The 21,381-nt window shown below is 42.9% G+C and overlaps 2 protein-coding genes across 2 annotated transcripts in view; one reads left to right on the top strand and one right to left on the bottom strand.

Moving 5' to 3' along the window:
- Positions 1 to 6,795: 6,795 nt before the first annotated feature.
- On the top strand, positions 6,796 to 8,430 carry LOC143803684 (uncharacterized). Its single transcript, XM_077281463.1, has 2 exons — positions 6,796 to 6,820; positions 6,899 to 8,430. The coding sequence occupies exon 2, from the start codon at positions 7,090 to 7,092 to the stop codon at positions 8,428 to 8,430; it is 1,341 nt and encodes a 446-aa protein (XP_077137578.1). The 5' UTR covers positions 6,796 to 6,820; positions 6,899 to 7,089.
- Positions 8,431 to 14,110: 5,680 nt separating this feature from the next.
- The window catches only part of LOC143804774 (saccharopine dehydrogenase-like oxidoreductase), a 125,940-nt gene continuing 118,669 nt past the window's right edge, over positions 14,111 to 21,381 (bottom strand). The window contains exons 10-12 of the mRNA XM_077283177.1: positions 16,979 to 17,090; positions 16,781 to 16,862; positions 14,111 to 15,940 (exon numbers count right to left, since the gene is read on the bottom strand). Of these exons, the coding sequence (XP_077139292.1) occupies positions 15,838 to 15,940; positions 16,781 to 16,862; positions 16,979 to 17,090 (297 nt within the window). The 3' untranslated portion in view covers positions 14,111 to 15,837. The remainder of the gene's footprint in view (positions 15,941 to 16,780; positions 16,863 to 16,978; positions 17,091 to 21,381) is intronic.

Here is a 21,381-nt window from a genome sequence, read left to right as displayed (position 1 = left end):
ACAACACCAGTATAATACTTTAATGTGAACCTGTTTTTGAACTTACCCATCTTTATGCCACATTTGGGATCAACTTGAGAATTAGTTTCTGGACTTACCCGTGTTCATGCCACACCTGGGATGAACTTGTGGACTTGTTCTGGACTTCCCTGTGTTTACTTCATACCTGGATTTGACTCTTTCTGTGTCGACAGTGTTTGGATCTGCACCACATCACCCGTCACACTCACCTTGCTGAGGACTCTGCCTTAAGAACTCCGCCGATTTGCTGTATATATTTCAAGGACTCGTTTCTTTCTAGGACACTTGGTTATCAGTATATTGTTTTGGGTGTTATTGCTGTTGTACAAATACACTATTTGCACTAAAGAAACCCGTCTGTCTGTTCATTGCCCCATGCTATTAGAATCCTTGAGTTCCTACAATAGTATTACAGTGACGCAGCTGAAAGTACCTGGTATCTTGTAGTCCTGATGTGAATTGGTGATCTTTATCTTGTCCGTGGTCATTATAAATGGACAGGTTTTACATTTTTTCTGATTGCAAGGAAAGGTTCCTGCAGCTGCTGGAGAGGACAGGGAGCTTTTCACAATGATGCTTCTTAGATTTGGGGGCTGCCTAAAACCCAGTAGTGGGGGGTCTGGAAAAATTGATTGCAAGTGGGCATCTTTTTGTAGTAAGGGTTGTAATTTCCGTACAGCTCCCCTTAGCACCTCCAGATTTGGATTGTAGGTGACCAAGAGACACACAGTTGGTTTCTTCTTTAGCGTTGTAATGTAGCAGGTGATTCCTTGATATTCTGGTGGCTCTTGTAATCTGGTTTTCAAGTGTTCTTGGATGGTAGCCCTGATTCAAAAAGGTCTTTCTAAGGCGACCAGGGTGTTCATCTCGATCCATGGGGTTGGAACATATACAACTGTATCTGATGGCTTGGCTGTAGACAATAGAGTTTTTTTTATGTGTTTTGGACGGAAACTGTCCCATTTGAGGTGTGTTGGACGGCCGATTGGCTTCTGATACAGGGATGTTTCTATTTCATTGTTCTGCAGCTTAATGATGGTCTCCAAAAAGTTAATTTCAGTGCAGGACTAGTTGAGGGTCAAGTTGATGGTAGGATGAAATTGATTAAACTGTTCATGGAACGTCTTTAGCTGTGGCTCAGACTCCGTCCAGATGATTAAAATATCAATGTAGCGGTAGTAGGCCAGGGGCCTGATGGGACATGAGGACAAAAAGTCGCTTTCAACCTTGGCCATGAAAAGATTTGCATACTGTGGGGTCATTTTACTTCCCATTGCTGTGCCAGTCTTCTGTAGATATACAATACAGACCAAAAGTTTGGACACACCTTCTCATTTAAAGATTTTTCTGTATTTTCATGACTATGAAAATTGTACATTCACACTGAAGGCATCAAAACTATGAATTAACACATGTGGAATTATATACTTAACAAACAAAAAAGTGTGAAACAGCTGAAATTGTCATATTCTAGGTTCTTCAAAGTAGCCACCTTTTGCTTTGATAACTGCTTTGCACACTCTTGGCATTCTCTTGATGAGCTTCTGGAGTTAGTCACCGGGAATGGTCTTCCAACAAACTTGAAAGGGTTCCCAGAGATGCTTAGCACTTGTTGGCCCTTTTGCCTTAACTCTGCAGTCCAGCTCACCCCAAACCATCTCGATTGGGTTTAGGTCTGGTGACTGTGGAGGTCAGGTCATCTGGCGTAGCACCCCATCACTCTCCTTCTTGGTCAAATAGCCCTTACACAGCCTGGAGGTGTGTTTGGGGTCATTGTCCTGTTGAAAAATAAATGATGGTCCAACTAAACGCAAACTGGATGGAATAGCATGCCGCTGCAAGATGCTGTGGTAGCCTTGCTGGTTCAGTATGCTTTCAATTTTGAATAAATCACCAACAGTGTCACCAGCAAAACACATCACACCACCTCCTCCATGCTTCACAGTGGTAACCAGGCATGTAGAGTACATCCATTCACCTTTTCTGTGTCACACAAAGACACGGTGGTTAGAACCAAAGATCTAAAATTTGGACTCATCAGACCAAAGCACAGATTTCCACTGGTCTAATGTCCATTCCTTGTGTTCTTTAGCCCAAACAAGTCTCTTCTGCTTGTTGTCTGTCCTTAGCAGTGGTTTCCTAGCAGCTATTTTACCATGAAGGCCTGCTACACAAAGTCTCCTCTTAACAGTTGTTATAGAGATGTGTCTGCTGCTAGAACTCTGTGTGGCATTGACCTGATCTCTAATCTGAGCTGCGATTTCTGAGACTGGTGACTAGGATAAACTTATCCTCAGAAGCAGAGGTGACTCTTGGTCTTCCTTTTCTGGGGCGGTCCTCATGTGAGCCAGTTTCTTTGTAGCACTTGATGGCTTTGCCACTGCACTTGGGGACACTTTCAAAGTTAGCCCAATTTTTCGGACTGACTGACCTTCATTTCTTAAAGTAATGATGGCCACTCATTTTCCTTTACTTAGAATTTGTATTATGGCAAGAAAAAAAGAAGCTAACAGTCTATTGAGTAGGACTATCAGCTGTGTATCCACCAGACTTCTGTAAAACACAACTGATGGTCCCAACCCCATTTATAAGGCAAGAAATCCCACTTATTAAACCTGACAGGGCACACCTGTGAAGTGAAAACTATTCCCGGTGACCTCTTGAAGCTCATCAAGAGAATGCTAAGAGTGTGCAAAGCAGTCATCAAAGCAAAAGGTGGCTACTTTGAATAACCTAGAATAGAAGACAATTTCACTATATAATTCCACATGTGATAATTCATAGTTTTGATGCCTTCAGTGTGAATGTACAATTCTCAGTCATGAAAATACAGAACAATCTTTAAATGAGGTGTGTCCAAACTTTTGGTCTGTACTGTACATGTGAAATTTTGAAAAATTGGAAGTGCAAAAGTTGCTATAGGAAAATTTACAGTCTAAAGAAGGTACTTGGCACATAAGATTGGCCAATATATATGAACCCAACTGCAGCGTCAATGTGTACCTTATAGTTGGGTCCCTGACCTGTTGGGCTCATAAACAGCTCTGGCAAATATTAAGAGACCTCCACATTAAAGCCCTGTCATGGGCAGCCTAATCTCCAGACCTGACCCCATTGAAAACCTCTGGAATGTAATCAAGAGGATGATGGATAGTCACAAGCCATCAAACAAAGAAGAACTGCTTAAATTTTTCCTCCAGAAGCAGTGTGAAAGACTGGTTGCAAGCATGCAGAGACGTATGAAAGCTGTGATTAAAAATCATGGTTTATTCCACAAAATATTTTCTGAACTCTTCCTGAGTTAAAACATTAGGATTGTTGTTTCTAAATGATTATGAACTTGTTTTCTTTGCATTATTTGAGGTATGAAAGCACCGTTTTTTGTTTTTTTTTTTCATTTTGACCATCTTTCTTTGTCAGAAAAAAAAACAAATTTATTGCTTGGAAACTCAGACATGTTGTCAGAAGTTTATAGAATAAAAGAACAATTTACATTTTACTCAAAAAAATACCTATAAAAGAGAAAAATCAGACAAACTGAAAATTTTGCAGTGGTCTCAATTTTTGCCAGAGCTGTACATTGGCCAATGTTCTATGGCAGTAATGCAGTTCCAATTTTCTAGATCTACCATTCCATGCAATCAAGTTCAGCTTAGATTTTCTTAGAATTCTTATGTGAGCTGGCACCTATTCACACTAGTAGGGATGTGCTGGTTAGTTTTTATTCTTATAGTGGCACATTAAAGGTCTATTATTGCTAGATCTAGAATCTGTTACCACTTTGAGCAAAAATAGGGCTTGGAAAGTGAAAACAAGGAGTACAAGAACTGCTGCTGGTGGTGGCCCAGTTGATTGTGATTTTACAAGAATGCTAACACTGGTCAACGCAATTTTTCTGGCAAAAGGTTTTAAAACATATTTTAAGTAAATTTTGGCTGCTGATTACGAATATGAACTCCGTTTTTGGCTATCACATCAGGATTTCGAGATTTTCAATTTTTTATGAAAATTACTCCTATCTAATGTTTTATGATAAAAACACATGATTTTATTCAGTCGTCATGACAGCACTAACGAGAGAGGGGATCTGCCCTTCAGGGACAGGAAACCTACAGAGATAAAAGGGCGGCACCTCTCTCCCGCATCAGTTGGTTTCCTGTCCCTGACAGGGGACTCTACAGAGGCCTTTAGAAGAAAGGCGAAGAAGGAAGTTTTTGTTTTTTTTTGACCCAGGTCCGACTCACCGATCCTGGAGGCGGGATGGCCCCTTCCCCGCTGTTGATCGCGACGCTGGAAGTGCCGCACCACAGAGGGCTGTGGGGGTAGGCAGCAGCAGCCTTCAGGGGGAGTGCTGTCTCGAGCGGTGTCCCATCGCCGGGTACAGGTAAGTACTATGTGGGAGGCCCTCCTGAACTGCGAACGCCATCGGTAATTTGGGTGCCCCTCTGGTGGTGGTCCCCTTGGCGGGCACATCGCATCGGCGTCATGAAAGAGAACGGTGACCTTGCGGTCGGCTCTGGGGTTCGGCAGCGCTAGCGCTTCCCCTCTGACACCGGCGTTCTAGGCGGCACAGGCGCTGCGTTCGGCGTCCCGGAAGCGGCGCACCAGAGGTGACGCGTGTGAAGGGGCGGGGCTTAGTTTGAAAATTGCGGCGGTGCTTCCTGGCTGACAGTGTAAGTGCTTTTGGCGGGCGGGAGGAAGAGGGGCCTCCCACAGGCCGTGTTGTACCAGGCAGTTCACCAGGATTGGCCGGCTGTCCCCCATCTGGGGGAGGTACCTTTAGGGGGCCGGCTTCTTAATGATTCATTGGTGGCTGCCCCATGCTTCATATCCATTGTTACAATGGAGTCTCAGGAGCAGGATCCGTTGCCTTCTGAGCAACAGTGTCAACCCCTGGAGAAGCCCCATGCAGCAAACACCCAGCGACGTTCTAGTGGTCGTCCTGGAGGTAGAACTGATCAATCTTCTAAAGCCGGAAAGTCCTCAAACCGGATGGATATTGCCTCGGTGGAGAGGGTCCCCCCGCAATCTTCGGTACCACTCAGACACTATAGGGGTAAGTGATCCTCGTGAAAGTTCACTTAGTGATTGTGTCTCCCCTTATTTCCCTTTCTTACATCAGGGAAAAAAGCGGTCCTCTAAGTCCAAGCACAAGGAATGTGCAGAATGTGCTATTCCTCTCCCAGACGAATACGTTAAAAAACTATGTGGTCCGTGTATCCAGCGTCTAATAACGGAGGAGACACCAGATTTCACTACTAGTCTAAGACAAATTGTTAGACAAGAGATTAGAAGTTCTTCAAGATCTCAATCTCATAGTAGGGGGTCTAAAATAATAGACCCTGGATCCCCAAGTTCACGTGAGGACAGTGACTTAGGAGATCTAAAGTCAGAAGCTTCTCACACATCGGTATCCTCCTCGGACACTGAGTACGGACATTCTTGTTTTTCTTTTGACCGCATAGACCGCCTCGTAAAAGCGGTAAATAACACAATTGGAATTGAGCAGACCCCGCCAGAAAAGTCCATGCAAGATGTCATGTTCAAAGGTCTGGACCGTAAATCCCGCAGATGCTTTCCGGTGGTAGAGAAAGTTAGTGCCCTAATTTCCAGAGAATGGAAAAAACCGGAAAGGAAAGGTTCTCTTCCTCCATCCTTTAAACGGAAGTATCCATTCGAAGAGTCCGCATCGGCGACGTGGGATAAAGCCCCGAAGCTCGATGCAGCTGTAGCCAAGGCTTCCAAGAAATCCTCTCTACCGTTTGAGGATCTGGGAACTTTAAAAGACCCACTGGACAGGAGGGCAATCATAAACCTTAAGGGCCTAAATAGGTATTTGTGAAACCCGTCATTTAAAATGGAGTCGGTAAAAACCGCAATAAAGTTGTTGTTTGACAGGTGTTTTATGGTCGTCTTAGATCTTAAAGACGCATATTACCATGTCCCCATACACGTAGACCACCAGCGTTATTTAAGAGTTGCAGTCCTTTTAGGGGAATCAGTCAAACACTTCCAGTACAGAGCACTTCCCTTTGGTGTTGCAGTGGCCCCTCGGGTGTTCACGAAGATAATGGTAGAGGTTATGGCACATCTCCATGAGCAAGATATTCTCATAGTTCCATATCTGGATGACCTATTAATAATAGGAAATTCTGAATCACACTGCACGTCCCAACTACACAAAGTAATTGCAGCCTTGCAAAGGTTGGGGTGGATAATTAATTTTAAAAAATCGCGGTTGCAGCCTCTAGAGGTTCAAGAATTCCTGGGTCTCATATTGGACTCAAGGTTACAGGAATGCCGTCTACCTGTCGTTAAGTTGGAAAAAATCCAACGACAGATACTTAGAGTGATTAATAATCCGTTAATAACATTGAGGGGAGCAATGTCACTGTTAGGCTCACTCACGTCTTGTATCCCGGCAGTACTTTGGGCCCAGTACCACACCAGGGTCCTGCAGTGGGAGGTTTTGCACAACACTCGTCTGTTGGGGGGTCGCTTGGATAGTTCTTTTTCCTTGTCTGATTCCACTATTCAGTCCTTACGTTGGTGGTTACACACTCCAAACCTGCGTAATGGGGTTCCCTGGATAAACCACATATCGCGTGTAATAACCACAGATGCTAGTCCCACGGGATGGGGGGCGCATATGGGCAAATTGTGGGTCCAGGGGGTCTGGTCACACTCCGAACAGAATATGTCATCTAACCTTAAAGAATTAATAGCCGTAGAGCGAGCTCTGAGCCATTTCCTTATATCCTTGCAGGGCCATCACGTCAGGCTATTCTCAGACAATCAGGTAACGGTAGCTTACATTAACCACCAAGGGGGAACCCGATCGAGATCTTTAATGGAGGTATCGGGTCGTATCTTACAGATAGCCGAAAATCATCTACGGTCGCTCACTTCACTGCATATAAAAGGGAAACACAACGTCGTAGCCGACTTTCTAAGTCGCAGGAAGCTCGGGCAAGGAGATTGGGTGCTCAATCAGGTCATCTTCGATCAGATCACCCATCGTTGGGGGTGCCCACAGATAGACCTCTTCGCCAACAAAGAAAACAAAAAATGTCTTTGGTTTTGTTCCCTAAACCCCAGAGACAATCCGGAGGTGGTGGATGCCCTCCTAATTCCTTGGCACTTCAAAATAGCCTACGCCTTTCCCCCGTTGAACTTGATCCCGATTGTTCTAAGGAAGATTCGGGAGGACAAAGCTCATGTAATTCTGATAGCGCCGTTCTGGCCCAAGAGGCCGTGGTTTCCTTGGCTGAGGAAAATGTCCATTTCTCAACCGTGGATTCTCCCAGAGCTCCCAGACCTCCTTTCACAGGGTCCAATTCTCCATCCACAAGTGGCCAATTTACACTTGACGGCGTGGGATTTGAAGGGTCATTACTAAAGAAAAAGGGATTTTCAGATGGACTCATTAACACTCTATTAAAGAGCAGAAAAAATTCCACGACAAACATTTATGTTAGAATCTGGAGAAAATTCATGTCGGTTTCAGGATCAGTGATGGGTCAGAAAGCTAATATTCCTAAAATCTTGGAGTTCCTGCAGAGAGGTCTAGAGATGGGGCTAGCTACAAGCACCCTTAGGGTCCAGGTGTCAGCCTTAGGTGCATTGTATAATTGTGGGTTAGCTAAAAATTATTGGATTGCTCGTTTTATTAAAGCGGCAGCTAGGTCAAGACCCATCGTTAAGGAAAGACTAGCCCCATGGGACTTAAACCTGGTCCTCTCAGCGTTAACGGAACCCCCCTTTGAGCCTTTAGAATCTGCTTCTATAAAGATCCTGTCCTTAAAAACAGCTCTCTTGGTTGCTCTTACGTCGGCTAGGAGAGTTAGTGATTTACAGGCCCTCTCTAGACTGACTCCATATATGCAGATTAGAGAAGATAGGGTAGTATTAAGAACCGATCCCCTCTATCTTCCGAAGGTAGTATCAAAGTTCCACAGGCTTCAGGAGATAAATCTCCCCACTTTTTGTCCTAATCCTAAAAACCCAAAGGAACTCAAGCTCCATACATTAGATGTCAAAAGATGCCTTCTTAAATATATTTCTTTAACAGATCCCTGGAAAAAAGATAATTCCTTGTTTATATCCTATCAGGGAGTCAGGAAAGGGTTTAGAGTATCCAAGAACACCTTAGGTAGATGGATTAGGGAGGCAATTTCTTTGGCTTATTCAGCAGGTGGCCTACAAGTCCCGGAAGGCGTAAGAGCTCATTCCACCCGTGCCATGGCGACTTCCTGGGCAGAGAGGTCGGAGGTGTCGATTGAGGATATATGTAAGGCGGCCACATGGTCATCTCCGACTACTTTCTTTAATCATTATAGATTAGATCTTGGTGGCTCCAGCGATCTCACATTTGGTAGAAGGGTGCTGGAAGCAGTAGTCCCGCCCTAATACTCTTTTCTCTGTAATTCTCTCGTTAGTGCTGTCATGACGACTGAATAAATACTCAAGCTACTGGACTCCTGAAAAACACCGCTACCTGGTAAGTAGCTTGAGTATTTCGATACTACATTGCATATTTTTAATCAAGGAATACCAGATTACAAAGTCTATGTACAGCAAATCAAATATACTTACAGAATTTTAAACTAAAAAATATAAAAACACACATATATGTCACACAGATGAATGACAAATGGCAGTTATTTTAAGTTTGTTTTCTTGGCTGATCTGTGATGTACAGCTTCTGGGTTGTCTCTCATCAAGCTCCGGCAATAGTCAGCCATCATATGTGAGTCCCACCGGCCTTGATACCGTTCTTCTATTGTTTTAATGTCCTGATGAAAACGCTCCCCTTGTTCCTCGCTCACATCCCCAAGGTTCTCTGGAAAAAAGTCCAAATGGCTGTGTAAATAGTGAATCTTGATACTCATTCTACATCCAAGATTTCGCACTCATTAGTAGCTCTTCCACAATCTCTTCATAGTGGTCTGCTCTCGTATTCCCTAGAAAATTCTGCACCACATTACAAAATGCATTCCAAGCTCTTTCTTCTGTCTCATTCATTGATGTGGTAAAATTTGGGTCTCTCATAAGTGTTCTTATTTGAGGTCCATCAAATATTCCAGCCTTTTTCTTCTCTTCACTATGACCAGGAAAAGTTGAACATATATAGTTAAAGCATTCTCCACTGTGATTGAGAGCTTTGATGAATTGCTTCATCAATCCAAGTTTTATGTGTAAGGGAGGAAAGACAATGTCCTTCCTATCCACTAGAGGATCATGGATGACATTCTTATCGCCAGATGCCAAACTGTCGCTGAGGCCATTCAGTTTTCACCCAATGCTCTGCTGTAGCTCTACTGTCCAAGTAGCACAGAAAACAAGGGTGTTATCATAACAAATGGGAATTATGTATGTTCAAAGAAAACAGATATTCTCACATTCATTGGGAGACTAAATGAAAACTAAATTTACCTTAGTGAACCGTATAAACCGGCACTTCTCATACACTACTTATATTTATCATGGAATTCTTGAAAATGGGCTATATACCTGTAGCGCAAAAACATTATGTGATAGAGAAATTATAAGATCAGATTTAAATTCAGCACCCTCAAATTAGTCTAAAATTGTTCTTAAAGTCTATGCCAGACCAGTGTAAGGTTAGGAGCTGGTAGGAAGGATAAAGCAGATATTTGCTGTATAAAAATCTAGGGGATGGGGAGAGTTGACTGGTATATTAGGAGTTAACCCCTCTATTGGAATGTAACTACTGCACATGCTCAGCCAGCCTCTGGTGGTTGATGTCCTTGGAACCAAGCTGTACATTATTCAAGATAAAAAAAATCTCACAGCAGCAGGGCTGTGGAGTCGGTAAGCCACAGTTGCGACTCCGACTCCTGGATTTTATCAGGTTCCAACTCAGACTCCGGCTCCTTCATAAATGGCCAATTCGTAACAATAAATTTACTGTTGTAAAATATTAACATCGTGCTTATTCAGTTTCTCACCATCATATAAGTAATCAGACCACTTAGAGCAAAAACTATATTAGAATACAATTAGAATATAGCAAATAACTTTTATAAACTTTTCTAAACTCTTGTAAGTAAATATGCAATAAACACTGTTATGCAGTTAATAAGAAGAAATCTATAAATTTGTCCTCAGAAAAAGTATTGCCTCTGTCAAATCCTCCTTCATGGATGCCCTCAAATCTGATCTAATTATTTTGAGAGCAGAGAACAACCTCTCTACACTAACTTGGGTTGGTGGCAAAGCAGTAGCCACTCGGGCAACATCTCTGACAATGTCAGGATACAGAGGAATCGCTTGTTGAACTGTTATTTTTGATGAACGGTCAAATTTCTCAATTTCTTTTAGTGCACATGAAAAATTCTGCTGAAATGTACTGGCTGTGTTCTTTGATGGGGATGACTCTTCTTCTATGCGGGAACGCTTTGCACGATCCTTGTGATCCAAATATTTTTCAAAATTAAATTCTTCATCAGTTGATGAGGGTGAAGATGTGGCAGGAGGACCAAATTCTTCTTGTTCCTCCTGACTGTTCTGCAACCCTTTCATCCTTACTGCTATTTCAAACAGAGCTTCTTTTCCTTTAGTTAGCCGTTGATCATCTAGAAGAATCCGATGCATTGGGTCTACATAAACAGCTGCCAAAAGAATTATTTTGTAATAGTAGCTCCTCTCTCCGTTTCATTGATGTAGCAATGCCACTTGCAATTAACCCTCCTCTTTGGGACAGGCGAAACATCAGGTTCCTCCACTCCTTTAAGAAAATACCTGGAGTTAAGTCCTCTGCTTGTAATTTTTTAGTCACTGTAAATGGGTGCTCTAGCAATTTTTCAAGCTCAGTCACCTGATTCCACTGACTTTCATTTAGCGTCAGTTGAGGGTTAGCCATATCTACAAGAAAGGTTTTCAGTTCAACCAAGCGCTGAATCATTAAGTACCGTATATACTCGAGTATAAGCCGACCCGAGTATAAGCCGACCCCCCTAATTTTGCCACAAAAAACTGGGAAAACTTATTGACTCGAGTATAAGCCTAGGGTGGAAAATGCAGCAGCTACCGGTGAATTTCAAAATTAAAAATAGATGCTCCATACCGTTCATTATGGCCCCATAGATGCTCGACATAAAGCTGTGCCACATATAATGCTCTGCACCGTTCATTATGGCCCCATAGATGCTCCACATAAAGCTGTGCCATATATAATGCTCTGCACAGTTCATTATGGCCCCATAGATGCTCCATAGAAAGCTGTGCCATATACAATGCTTTGCACCTTTGATTATGGCCCCATAGATAGCTGTGCCATATACAATGCTCTGCACCTTTGATTATGGCCCCATAGATAGCTGTGCCATATATAATGCTCTGCACCTTTGACCTTTGATTATGGCCCCATAGATGCTCCACATAAAGCTGTGCCTTATATATAGTGCTCTGCACCGTTGCCCCATAGATGCTCCACATAAAGCTGTGCCTTATATAGTGCTCTGCACCGTTGCCCCATAGATGCTCCACATAAAGCTGTGCCTTATATAGTGCTCTGCACCATTGCCCCATAGATGCTCCACATAAAGCTGTGCCATATATATAATGCTCTGCACCGTTGCCCCATAGATGCTCCACATAAAGCTGTGCCATTGCTGCTGCTGCTGCAATAAAAAAAACAAAACACATACTCACCTCTCTTGCTTGCAGCTCCTCAGCGTCCCGTCGTCTCTCCGCACTGACTGATCAGGCAGAGGGCAGCGCGCACACTATATGCGTCATCGCGCCCTCTGACCTGAGCAGTCAGAACAAGAGGACGCGAAGACTGAGCGGCGCCCGGCGTGTGGAACGAGGGAAGGTAAATATGTAATACTTACCTGCTCCCGGCGTCCCGCTCCTTCCTCCGGACAGATGGTCTCCGGGTGCCGCAGCCTCTTCCTCTGTCAGCGGTCACCGGCACCGCTGATTAGAGAAATGAATAGGCGGCTCCGCCCCTATGGGAGGTGGAGCAGCCTATTCATTTCTCTAATGAGCGGTCCCATGTGACCGCTGAACAGGGGAAGAGCTGCGGCACCGAAGACCGTGGGACGTGCAGGGGGAGCGCCAGGAGCCCCGGAAGCAGGTAAGTATGCCTCAGCGCCCTCTCCCCCTCACCCACCGACCGTGACTCGAGTATAAGCCGAGGGGGCACTTTCAGCCCAAAAATTTGGGCTGAAAATCTCGGCTTATACTCGAGTATATACGGTACTGCCCCATCGTGTGGCTTGATCAATAATTGCCCCTTTTCCAGCACGTCTCTTCAAAATTGAGTCAACTTTAGGGGTTCTGGCAACAGTAGCCAATTTTCTCACCTTGCCAATCAGTGCAGCAGCATGTCCTTCTTGCAGACTGTCTCTTATAGCCAGCTGTAGCGTATGCACAACACAGCGCATGTGATGAATGAAAGAACATATTGACACAGTTTCAGCAAGATCATCTAAACGATCATGTTGCTGTTCATCTGAAGCAACTTCAGTTTGCTCCTCAGTTACAATACTGTGTTCCTCTATTTCAAACATTTCTGTGTCTGTGGACCCAGAATGTTCTTCTAGCTGCTGGTCACCATCATTACTCTCATTCATTAGCTTAATAGTACTTATCATATTTGAAGCATTGTCAGTTACGACAGAAAGATCTTGCTCTTTTTTAAGTTCATAGTCTTCCAGAACCTTTTCCTCCAAGACCTGGAGAAACTCACTGGTGTGATGAGCTTTGGTGTCTTTTACTGCCAATGTCTTGGTAACTATTTCATTTTTGTCACAAACAAATCGGACATTGATGGCAAAATAGTTCACTCTGACGTGTGCAGGCATCCATTTTAAGAAACAGAAAGTGTCCCTTGAGAGTTTTTTTTAAGTTCTTCCTTTTGTTTAAAAGCTTTTTCGATTACTAATTTTCTAATTCTCTCTCTCTCTCTCCAGAAAAACACCAAGCTTGCGGGCCATTTCCCCATTCAGACACATAAAAGCTGGTCGTGAAAATAATGAAATAGGCACACTATCCTTTACAACAAGCTCTATGATCTGTTTTTTAAATGTATCTACTGTCATTGTCACAGTAACTTTGTCACTGACAAAATATCTTGCAACTGATGGCAGCAAAGTTCTCTGCTCCTTTGTTTGGCTGGAAGAGCTGGGCACTGGTTCATTGGTTTGGATGCAGTCTCTCTCATCCACTGCTTTCAGTACTTCTGGATGAAAGCGCTGTAAATGTCTCTTTAGATTAGAATCTCTGGTAGGAGCATTTTTATCTTTGCCTGAATATGCAAGGATCTTGGCTTCACAGCATTTGTTTTCGTCTGGATCATTTGTCATACACTGACAGACATAATGTTTTCTATCTTGAGTGATGGTGAAATGTTCAAATACAGCTGATTTAATGTGACGCTTCTTTGACACTCAGGTTTTTAATTCTGCATTCACAATCCAAATGACAATTGTTTTTCCTAAAAACAATTGTACAAAATTATTGCCAGGTCGTACAACTGATATAGTGGTCAGTAATACTGTTATTCCTCATGTACTTACAGTTAACTGATGCAAAGTTTGTTGAAAGGATAATACTTCTTACAGTCTTCCTCTTCTGAGTAGCAGCTGTGAGATGCTTGGAAGACACACACCTAGTAAACATCTAGTCTAGAGGAGGAGCTTTACTACTAAGAATTTGCAACACATTTTCACTTTCAGTTTCATACATTGTAAGTAGGGGGGTTGGGGCAGCATGAGGTTAACCAAGTATAAGATTAGATAAGGGCAGTGGAGAACAGTGACACACAAGTAGTAAGAAATGTCTATCTCCAGCAGAACTGCTTATCACTGTTGTTCATAGTTTGATAGAACATATACATTTGAGTAACATTTATAAAATTCATATGAAAGTTCAATTATGAAATATTAATACATTTTTTTTAAAAGCTGGAGTCGGTACATTTCTACTGACTCCAACCAAAACTAACTCCGACTCCGCAGCCCTGCACAGCAGGAGAATGAAAGCCGATCGAAAAAGCAAGTTAATTGTAAACGTATTTACTTTCATGCTCTCCAACTATACCAATTTCATACTGCGAGAATACCCCTTTAGTATAGACTTTATTAATGAAAAACATGGTAACAATTATTATACACAGACCTTTTTTTAACGCAATTCATTTTCATTTGAAAAATATATTGAATGTGTTATTAAATGCTGAACCAGCTTGTCATGCAGGTAGTTATAATAGAATACAGTTGTGGCCAAAAGTATTGACACCCCTGCAATTCTGTCAGATAATACTCAGTTTCTTCCTGAAAATGATTGCAAACACAAATAATTTTAATTTAATTTGTCTTAAATGAAAAAACACAAAAAGAATTGTCCTAAAGCCAAATTGGATACAATTCCACACGAAACATAAAAAAGGGGGTGAACAAAAGTATTGGCACTGTTCGAAAAATCATGTGATGCTTCTCTAATTTGTGTAATTAACAGCACCTGTAACTTACCTGTGGCACCTAACAGGTGTTGGCAATAACTAAATCACACTTGCAGCCAGTTGACATGGATTAAAGTTGACTCAACCTCTGTCCTGTGTCTTTGTGTGTACCACATTGAGCATGGAGAAAAGAAAGAAGACCAAAGAACTGTCTGAGGACTTGAGAAACCAAATTGTGAGGAAGCATGAGCAATCTCAAGGCTACAAGTCCATCTCCGAAGACCAGAATGTTCCTGTATCTACCGTGCGCAGTGTCATCAAGAAGTTTAAAACCCATGGCACTTTGGCTAACCTCCCTAGATGTGGACGGAAAAGAAAAATTGACTAGAGATTTCAACGCAAGATTGTGCGGATGTTGGATAAAGAACCTCGACTAACATACAAACAAGTTCAAGCTGCCCTGCAGTCCGAGGGTACAACAGTGTCAACCCGTACTACCCGTCGCGTCTGAATGAAAAGGGACTGTATGGTAGGAGACCCAGGAAGACCCCACTTCTTACCCGAGACATAAAAAAGCCAGGCTGGAGTTTGCCAAAACTTACCTGAAAAAGCCTAAAACGTTTTGGAAGAATGTTCTCTGGTCTGATGAGACTAAAGTAGAGCTTTTTGGGCAAAGGCATCAACATAAGAGTTTACAGGAGAAAAAAAGAGGCATTCAAAGAAAAAAAACACGGTCCCTACAGTCAAACATGGCAGAGGTTCCCTGATATTTTGGGGTTGCTTTGCTGCCTCTGGCACTGGACTGCTTGACCGTGTGCATGGCATTATGAAGTCTGAAGACTACCAACAAATTTTGGAGCATAATGTAGGGCCTAGTGTGAGAAAGCTGGGTCTCCCAGCAGGACAATGACCCAAAACACACTTCAAAAAGCACTAGAAAATGGTTTGAGAGAAAGCACTGGAGACTTCTAAGGTGGCCAGCAATGAGTCCAGACCTGAATCCCATAGAACACCTGTGGAGAGATCTAAAAATGGCAGTTTGGAGAAGGCACCCTTCAAATATCAGGGACCTGGAGCAGTTTCCAGTAGAGCATTGTAAGAAACTCATTGATGGTTACCGGAAGCGGTTGGTCGCAGTTATTTTGGCTAAAGGTTGTGCAACCAAGTATTAGGCTGAGGGTGCCAATACTTTTGTCTGGCCCATTTTTGGAGTTTTGTGTGAAATGATCAATGTTTTGCTTCATTCTGTTTTGTGCTTTTTCATTTAAGACAAATTAAATGAAGATAATACCAAAGAATTTGTGATCGCAATCATTTTCAGGAAGAAACTGAGTATTATCTGACAGAATTGCAGGGGTGTCAATACTTTTGGCCACAACTGTATATTACTCCATCTTGCTAAGAACAGTAAAATGAATGCCAGCCTTGTTCAGTCGGTCAATCAACTTGGTTTTGGAAAATGCCGCTCCTGGAGTGTACACTCCTCCACTGCAAGATAAAGAAAAAAAATTATATACATATTTATTAACCCATTAGTGACCAAGCCAATTTTGTACTTAATGACCAAGCCAATTTTTACAATTTTGACCAGTGTCACTTTAGGACTTAAAGGGACACTGTCACCTGAATTTGGAGGGAACAATCTTTAGCCATAGGGGCGGGGTTTTCGGGTGTTTGATTCACCCTTTCCTTACCCGCTGGCTGCATGCTGGCTGCAATATGGGATTGAAGTTCATTCTCTGTCCTCCATAGTACACGCCTGCGCAAGGCAAGATTGCTAAAGAAACTAAGGGTACAGGTGCAGGACTGGCAAAGCATGTCTCCAGACCTAAACCCTGTTGAGCATCTGTGGGGAAACCTCAAACAGAAGGTGGCAGAGCGCAATAACATCCACCATCCGTGATGTCATTATGGAGAAGTGGAAGAAGAGTCTAGGGGCAACCTGTGAAGCTCTAGTGAACTACATGAGAGTTAAGGCAGTGTTTGAAAATAATGGTGGCCACACAAAATATTCAAACTTTGGGAACAATTTGGCCATTTTTACTTAGGGGTGTACTCCCTTTTGTTGCCAGCGTTTAGACATGAACAACTGAGTTGAGTTATTTAGAGGGAGCACTAATTTACATGGTTATACAAGCTGTATACTGACTACTTTACATTGCATTAAAGTGTCATATCTTTAGTGTTGTCCCATGAAAAGATATAATGAAATATTTACAAACATGTGTGGGGTGTACTCACTTTTGTGACATACTGTATGTCCAAGAGGCTTTGTACCCACAATTAGATTAGATTAGTAAGCCATTTGTATTCGACTACTACAGGTACCTTTTTGGAAGAGATTCTGGCTCCTTTAGAATAGTCATTCCGGCTTGAACCATGGCTATTGGGGTAGCAACATATCCAGCTTCTGTAATGCATTGTTTGGGAAAAATATTAAGAAAATGCCATTTCAGAATAGAACACTTTTCAGATAATTTATATTAGTTTACTAGTAGTTTAGTTTGACAAATGAGAAAACTTTACCTGGTCCTGAAACCTGTGTGCAGACTTTCACATTGGGTTTCCCCTGTTGTGGGTCTATGCCCCGACTGTAACCCTCCCCGAAGAATGTTATTGAGAATGAAGATTCTGCTATCTGTAAGTACAATATTTAGTGGCAAAATAAATTTATTGCAGACACAAGATTCACATTTTCAGTTCCTCAAAATGTCTCCATGGAGATAGATTATATACATACATATAGATATACACATACATACATACATACACACACACACACACACACACACACACACACACATACAGTACAGACCAAAAAAGGTTGGACACACCTTCTCATTTAAAGATTTTTCTGTATTTTCATGACTATGAAAATTGTACATTCACACTGAAGGCAGCAAAACTATGAATTAACATGTGGAATTATATACTTAACAAAAAAGTGTGAAACAACTGAAATTATGTCTTATATTCTAGGTTCTTCAAAGTAACCACCTTTTGCTTTGATGACTGATTTGCACACTCTTGGCATTCTCTTGATGAGCTTCAAGAGGTAGTCACCGGGAATAGTTATCACTTCACAGGTGTGCCCTGTCAGGTTTAATAAGTGGGATTTTCTTGCCTTATAAATGGGGTTGGTACCCTGTTTGTGTTGTGCAGAAGTCTGGTGGATACACAGCTGATAGTCCTACTGAATAGACTCTTAGAATTTGTATTATGGCAAGAAAAAAGCAGCTAAGTAAAGAAAAACTAGTGGCCATCATTACTTTAAGAAATGAAGGTCAGTCTGAAAAATTGGGAAAACTGAAAGTGTCCCCAAGTGAAATGTGCCCGGAACAGCTGGGGGTGGAATCGCAATCCACCCGTGGCTATTAACCTGTTAAATGCCGCTGTAAAACACTGACAGCGGCATTTAACATGCATTTCCGGCAATCGCGCCCATCGGTGACCCCCGTCACGTGATCACAGGTCACCGATGGGTTGGCATGACAACCAGAGGTCTCCTGGAGACCTCTATGGTCGTCACTGCCAGATTACTATGAGCGCCGCCCGGTGGTCAGCGCTCATAACAAGTGAGGTATTCTACTACATACAGGTGAGCTGATCATCGCCTGTATATAATAGAGCTGATCAGGTTATGACATCTAGTCTCCCATGGAGACTATTGAAGCATGGCAAAAAGTGAAAATTAGGTTTTTAAAAATATTTAAAAAAAAAATCTAAATCAAACAATTAAGAAAAACCAAAACATATTTGGTATCGCCCGATCTACCAATAAAAACAAAGGATTAACCTGATCGCTAAACTGCATAGTGAGAAAAAGTAAAAAAAAAACAAAAAACGCCAGAACTATGTGTTTTTTTTGGGTCGCCGCGACATTGCATTAAAATGCAATAACGGACGATCAAAAGATCGAATCTGCACCAAAATGATATCATAAAAAATGTCAGCTTGGTGCGCAAAAAATAAGCCCTCACCCAACTCGAGATCACGAAAAATGGAGATGCTACGGGTATCGGAAAACGGTGCAATTTTTTTTTTTTATTTTTTTTTTTTTAAACAAAGTTTGGAAATTTTTTTACCACTTAGATAAAGAACTTACACGTTTGGTGTCTATGAACTCGTAATGACCTTGACTCAATGGCAGGTCAGATTTAGCATTTAGCGAACCTATTAAAAAAGTTAAAAAAAAAAAAAAACTACTGTGGGATTGTACCATTTCTGCAATTTCACCGCACTTGGAATTTTTTTCCCATTTTCCAGTACACGATATGTTAAAATCAATGGTGTAATTCAAAAGTACAACTCGTCCCGCAAAAAAAACAAGCCATCAGATGGTCATATTGACGGAGAAATAAAAAAAAAGTTATGGTTCTGGGAAGAAAGGGAGCAAAAAAATAAAAATTCAAAACCGAAAATACCTCAGGGCATGAAGGGGTTAATTCAAGGTCCCAGTGTCTGGAGGAAGAGTGGAGAGGCACACAATCCAAGCTGCTTGAGGTCTAGTGTGAAGTTTCCACAATCAGTGATGGTTTGGGGAGCCATGTCATCTGCTGGTGTAGGTCCACTGTGTTTTATCAAGACCAAAGTCAGCACAGTCGTCTTCCCGGAAATTTTAGAGCACTTCATGCTTCCCTCTGCCGACAAGCTTTTCAGAGATGGAAAGACATACTTACCGGTAACGGGATTTCTCAGAACCCATGACAGCACCACGGAGAGAGGGGATCCGCCCTTCAGGGACCTAGAGATAAAAAGGGCAGTACCTCTCCCTCGTATCAGCTGGTTTACAGAGCATAGGAGGCCCTCAGGTTATTGCAAAAAAAATACTATAATACTTATAAGCAACACTAAGTGCTAAACATAAAACACACAAACAAACGAGCATGATCACTCACACGTGACGGGAGGGAATATAAGGGTATTGTCATGGGCTCTGAGAAATCCAGTTACCGGTAAGTAGCTTTCTTTCTCCTTCCCCCACGGAAGCACCACGGAGAGAATTACAGAAAATTGTATCAGAGAGGGACCACAGCCAGTAGAACCCTTCTCCCAAAGGTTAGTTCAGAAGAAGAGGCTAGGTCCAGCTGATTGTGATTATAAAAGGTAGAAGTTGATGACCAAGTGGCAACCTTACAGATCTGCTCTATTGATAACTCCAACTTTTCCACCCAGGAGGTTGCCACTGCTCTCATGGAATGAGCTCGCAAACCCTCCGGGGTGAAATTCCCACTAGATGAATAGGCCAATGAGATTGCATCTCTTTTCTATCTTGCCAAGGTACTTTTTGAGGCCTTGAGCCCCTTCCTAGGCCCGTGAAAGCACACAAACAGAGACCTATCCTTCCTACACCCCTGGATGGACACTAGGCACTCAACTAAACACCTTTCAACGTCAAATGAACGGAAATTCTCTTCTATTGCATTTTTGGGGTTGGAGAAAAAAGGAAGGACTACCTCTTGGGACCTATGGAACAGAGATGCTACCTTGGGAAAGCAAACAGGGTCAGGTTTCGAAATAACTTTGTCCTCTAAGATTTGAGTGAATGGAAGGCCTGTAGACTGGGCTTGAATGTCGCTCACCCTGCGGGCTGAGGTCAATGTCACTAGAAGGACCGTTTTGAGGGATAGAATGTTGAGCAATGTGGAATTTAGGGTACCGTCACACAGTGCCATTTTCATCGCTACGACGGCACGATTCGTGACGTTGCAGCGTCGTATAAGTATCGCTCCAGCGTCGTATACTGCGGTCGCACGTTGCAATACACAGCGCTGGAGCGATAATTTCATGACGTATTTGCGATGTAGAAGCCGTTGGTTACTGTGCGCACATCGTATACAACCTGTGTCACACAATGCAATCATGCCGCCACAGCGGGACACTAGACGACGAAAGAGAGTTTCAAACGATCTGCTACGACGTACGATTCTCAGCGGGGATCCGGATCGCAGTAGCGTGTCAGACACAGCGATATCGTAAATGCATCGCTGGAACGTCACGAATCGTGCCGTTGTAGCGATCAAAATTGCACTGTGTGACGGTACCCTTAAAGGTACCGTCACATTAAGCGACGCTGCAGCGATAGCGACAACGATGCCGATCGCTGCAGCGTCGCTGTTTGATCGCTGGAGAGCTGTCACACAGACCGCTCTCCAGCGACCAACGATGCCGAGGTCCCCGGGTAACCAGGGTAAACATCGGGTTGCTAAGCGCAGGGCCGCGCTTAATAACCCGATGTTTACCCTGGTTACCAGCGTAAAAGTAAAAAAAACAAACAGTACATGCTCACCTGCTCGTCCCCCAGCGTCTGCTTCCTGACACTGACTGAGCTCCGGCCCTAACAGCACAGCGGCTTTCACTTTCACTTTAGGGCCGGATCTCAGTCAGAGCAGGAAGCAGACGCTGGGGCACGCGCAGGTGAGCATGTACTGTTTGTTTTTTTTACTCTTACGCTGGTAACCAGGGTAAACATCGGGTTACTAAGCGCGGCCCTGCGCTTAGTAACCCGATGTTTACCCTGGTTACCAGTGTAAAACATCGCTGGTATCGTTGCTTTTGGTGTCAAACACAACGATACACGGCGATCGGACGACCAAATAAAGTTCTGGACTTTATTCAGCGACCAGCGACATCACAGCAGGATCCTGATCGCTGCTGCGTGTCAAACTAAACGATATCGCTAGCGAGGACGCTGCAACGTCACGGATCGCTAGCGATATCGTTTAGTGTGACGGTACCTTAAGGGTTCAAAGGAGGGACTCGTTAGAGCTGATAAGAGCATATTTAAATCCCATGGGTGGCAATTTATGGCTGGTAATGGGCCTAGATCTTGCGCAGGCTTTAATGAATCTTGCAACCCAAGGATTGCACACTATGTCATGATTATACAGGGATCCCAATGCGGCAATCTGAACCTTTAAAAAAGGTGC

Source organism: Ranitomeya variabilis, chromosome 2 (genome assembly GCF_051348905.1).
Source record: "Ranitomeya variabilis isolate aRanVar5 chromosome 2, aRanVar5.hap1, whole genome shotgun sequence".
Classification (NCBI taxonomy): Eukaryota; Metazoa; Chordata; class Amphibia; order Anura; family Dendrobatidae; genus Ranitomeya; species Ranitomeya variabilis.
Note: the sequence above shows the minus strand (reverse complement) of the source record. Positions and strands in the feature narration are given on the sequence as shown.

Bases quoted from the DNA above. Each gene is read 5' to 3' on its own strand.
- LOC143803684 (XM_077281463.1), top strand. From the start codon at position 7,090: ATGTCTTTGGTTTTGTTCCCTAAACCCCAGAGACAATCCGGAGGTGGT.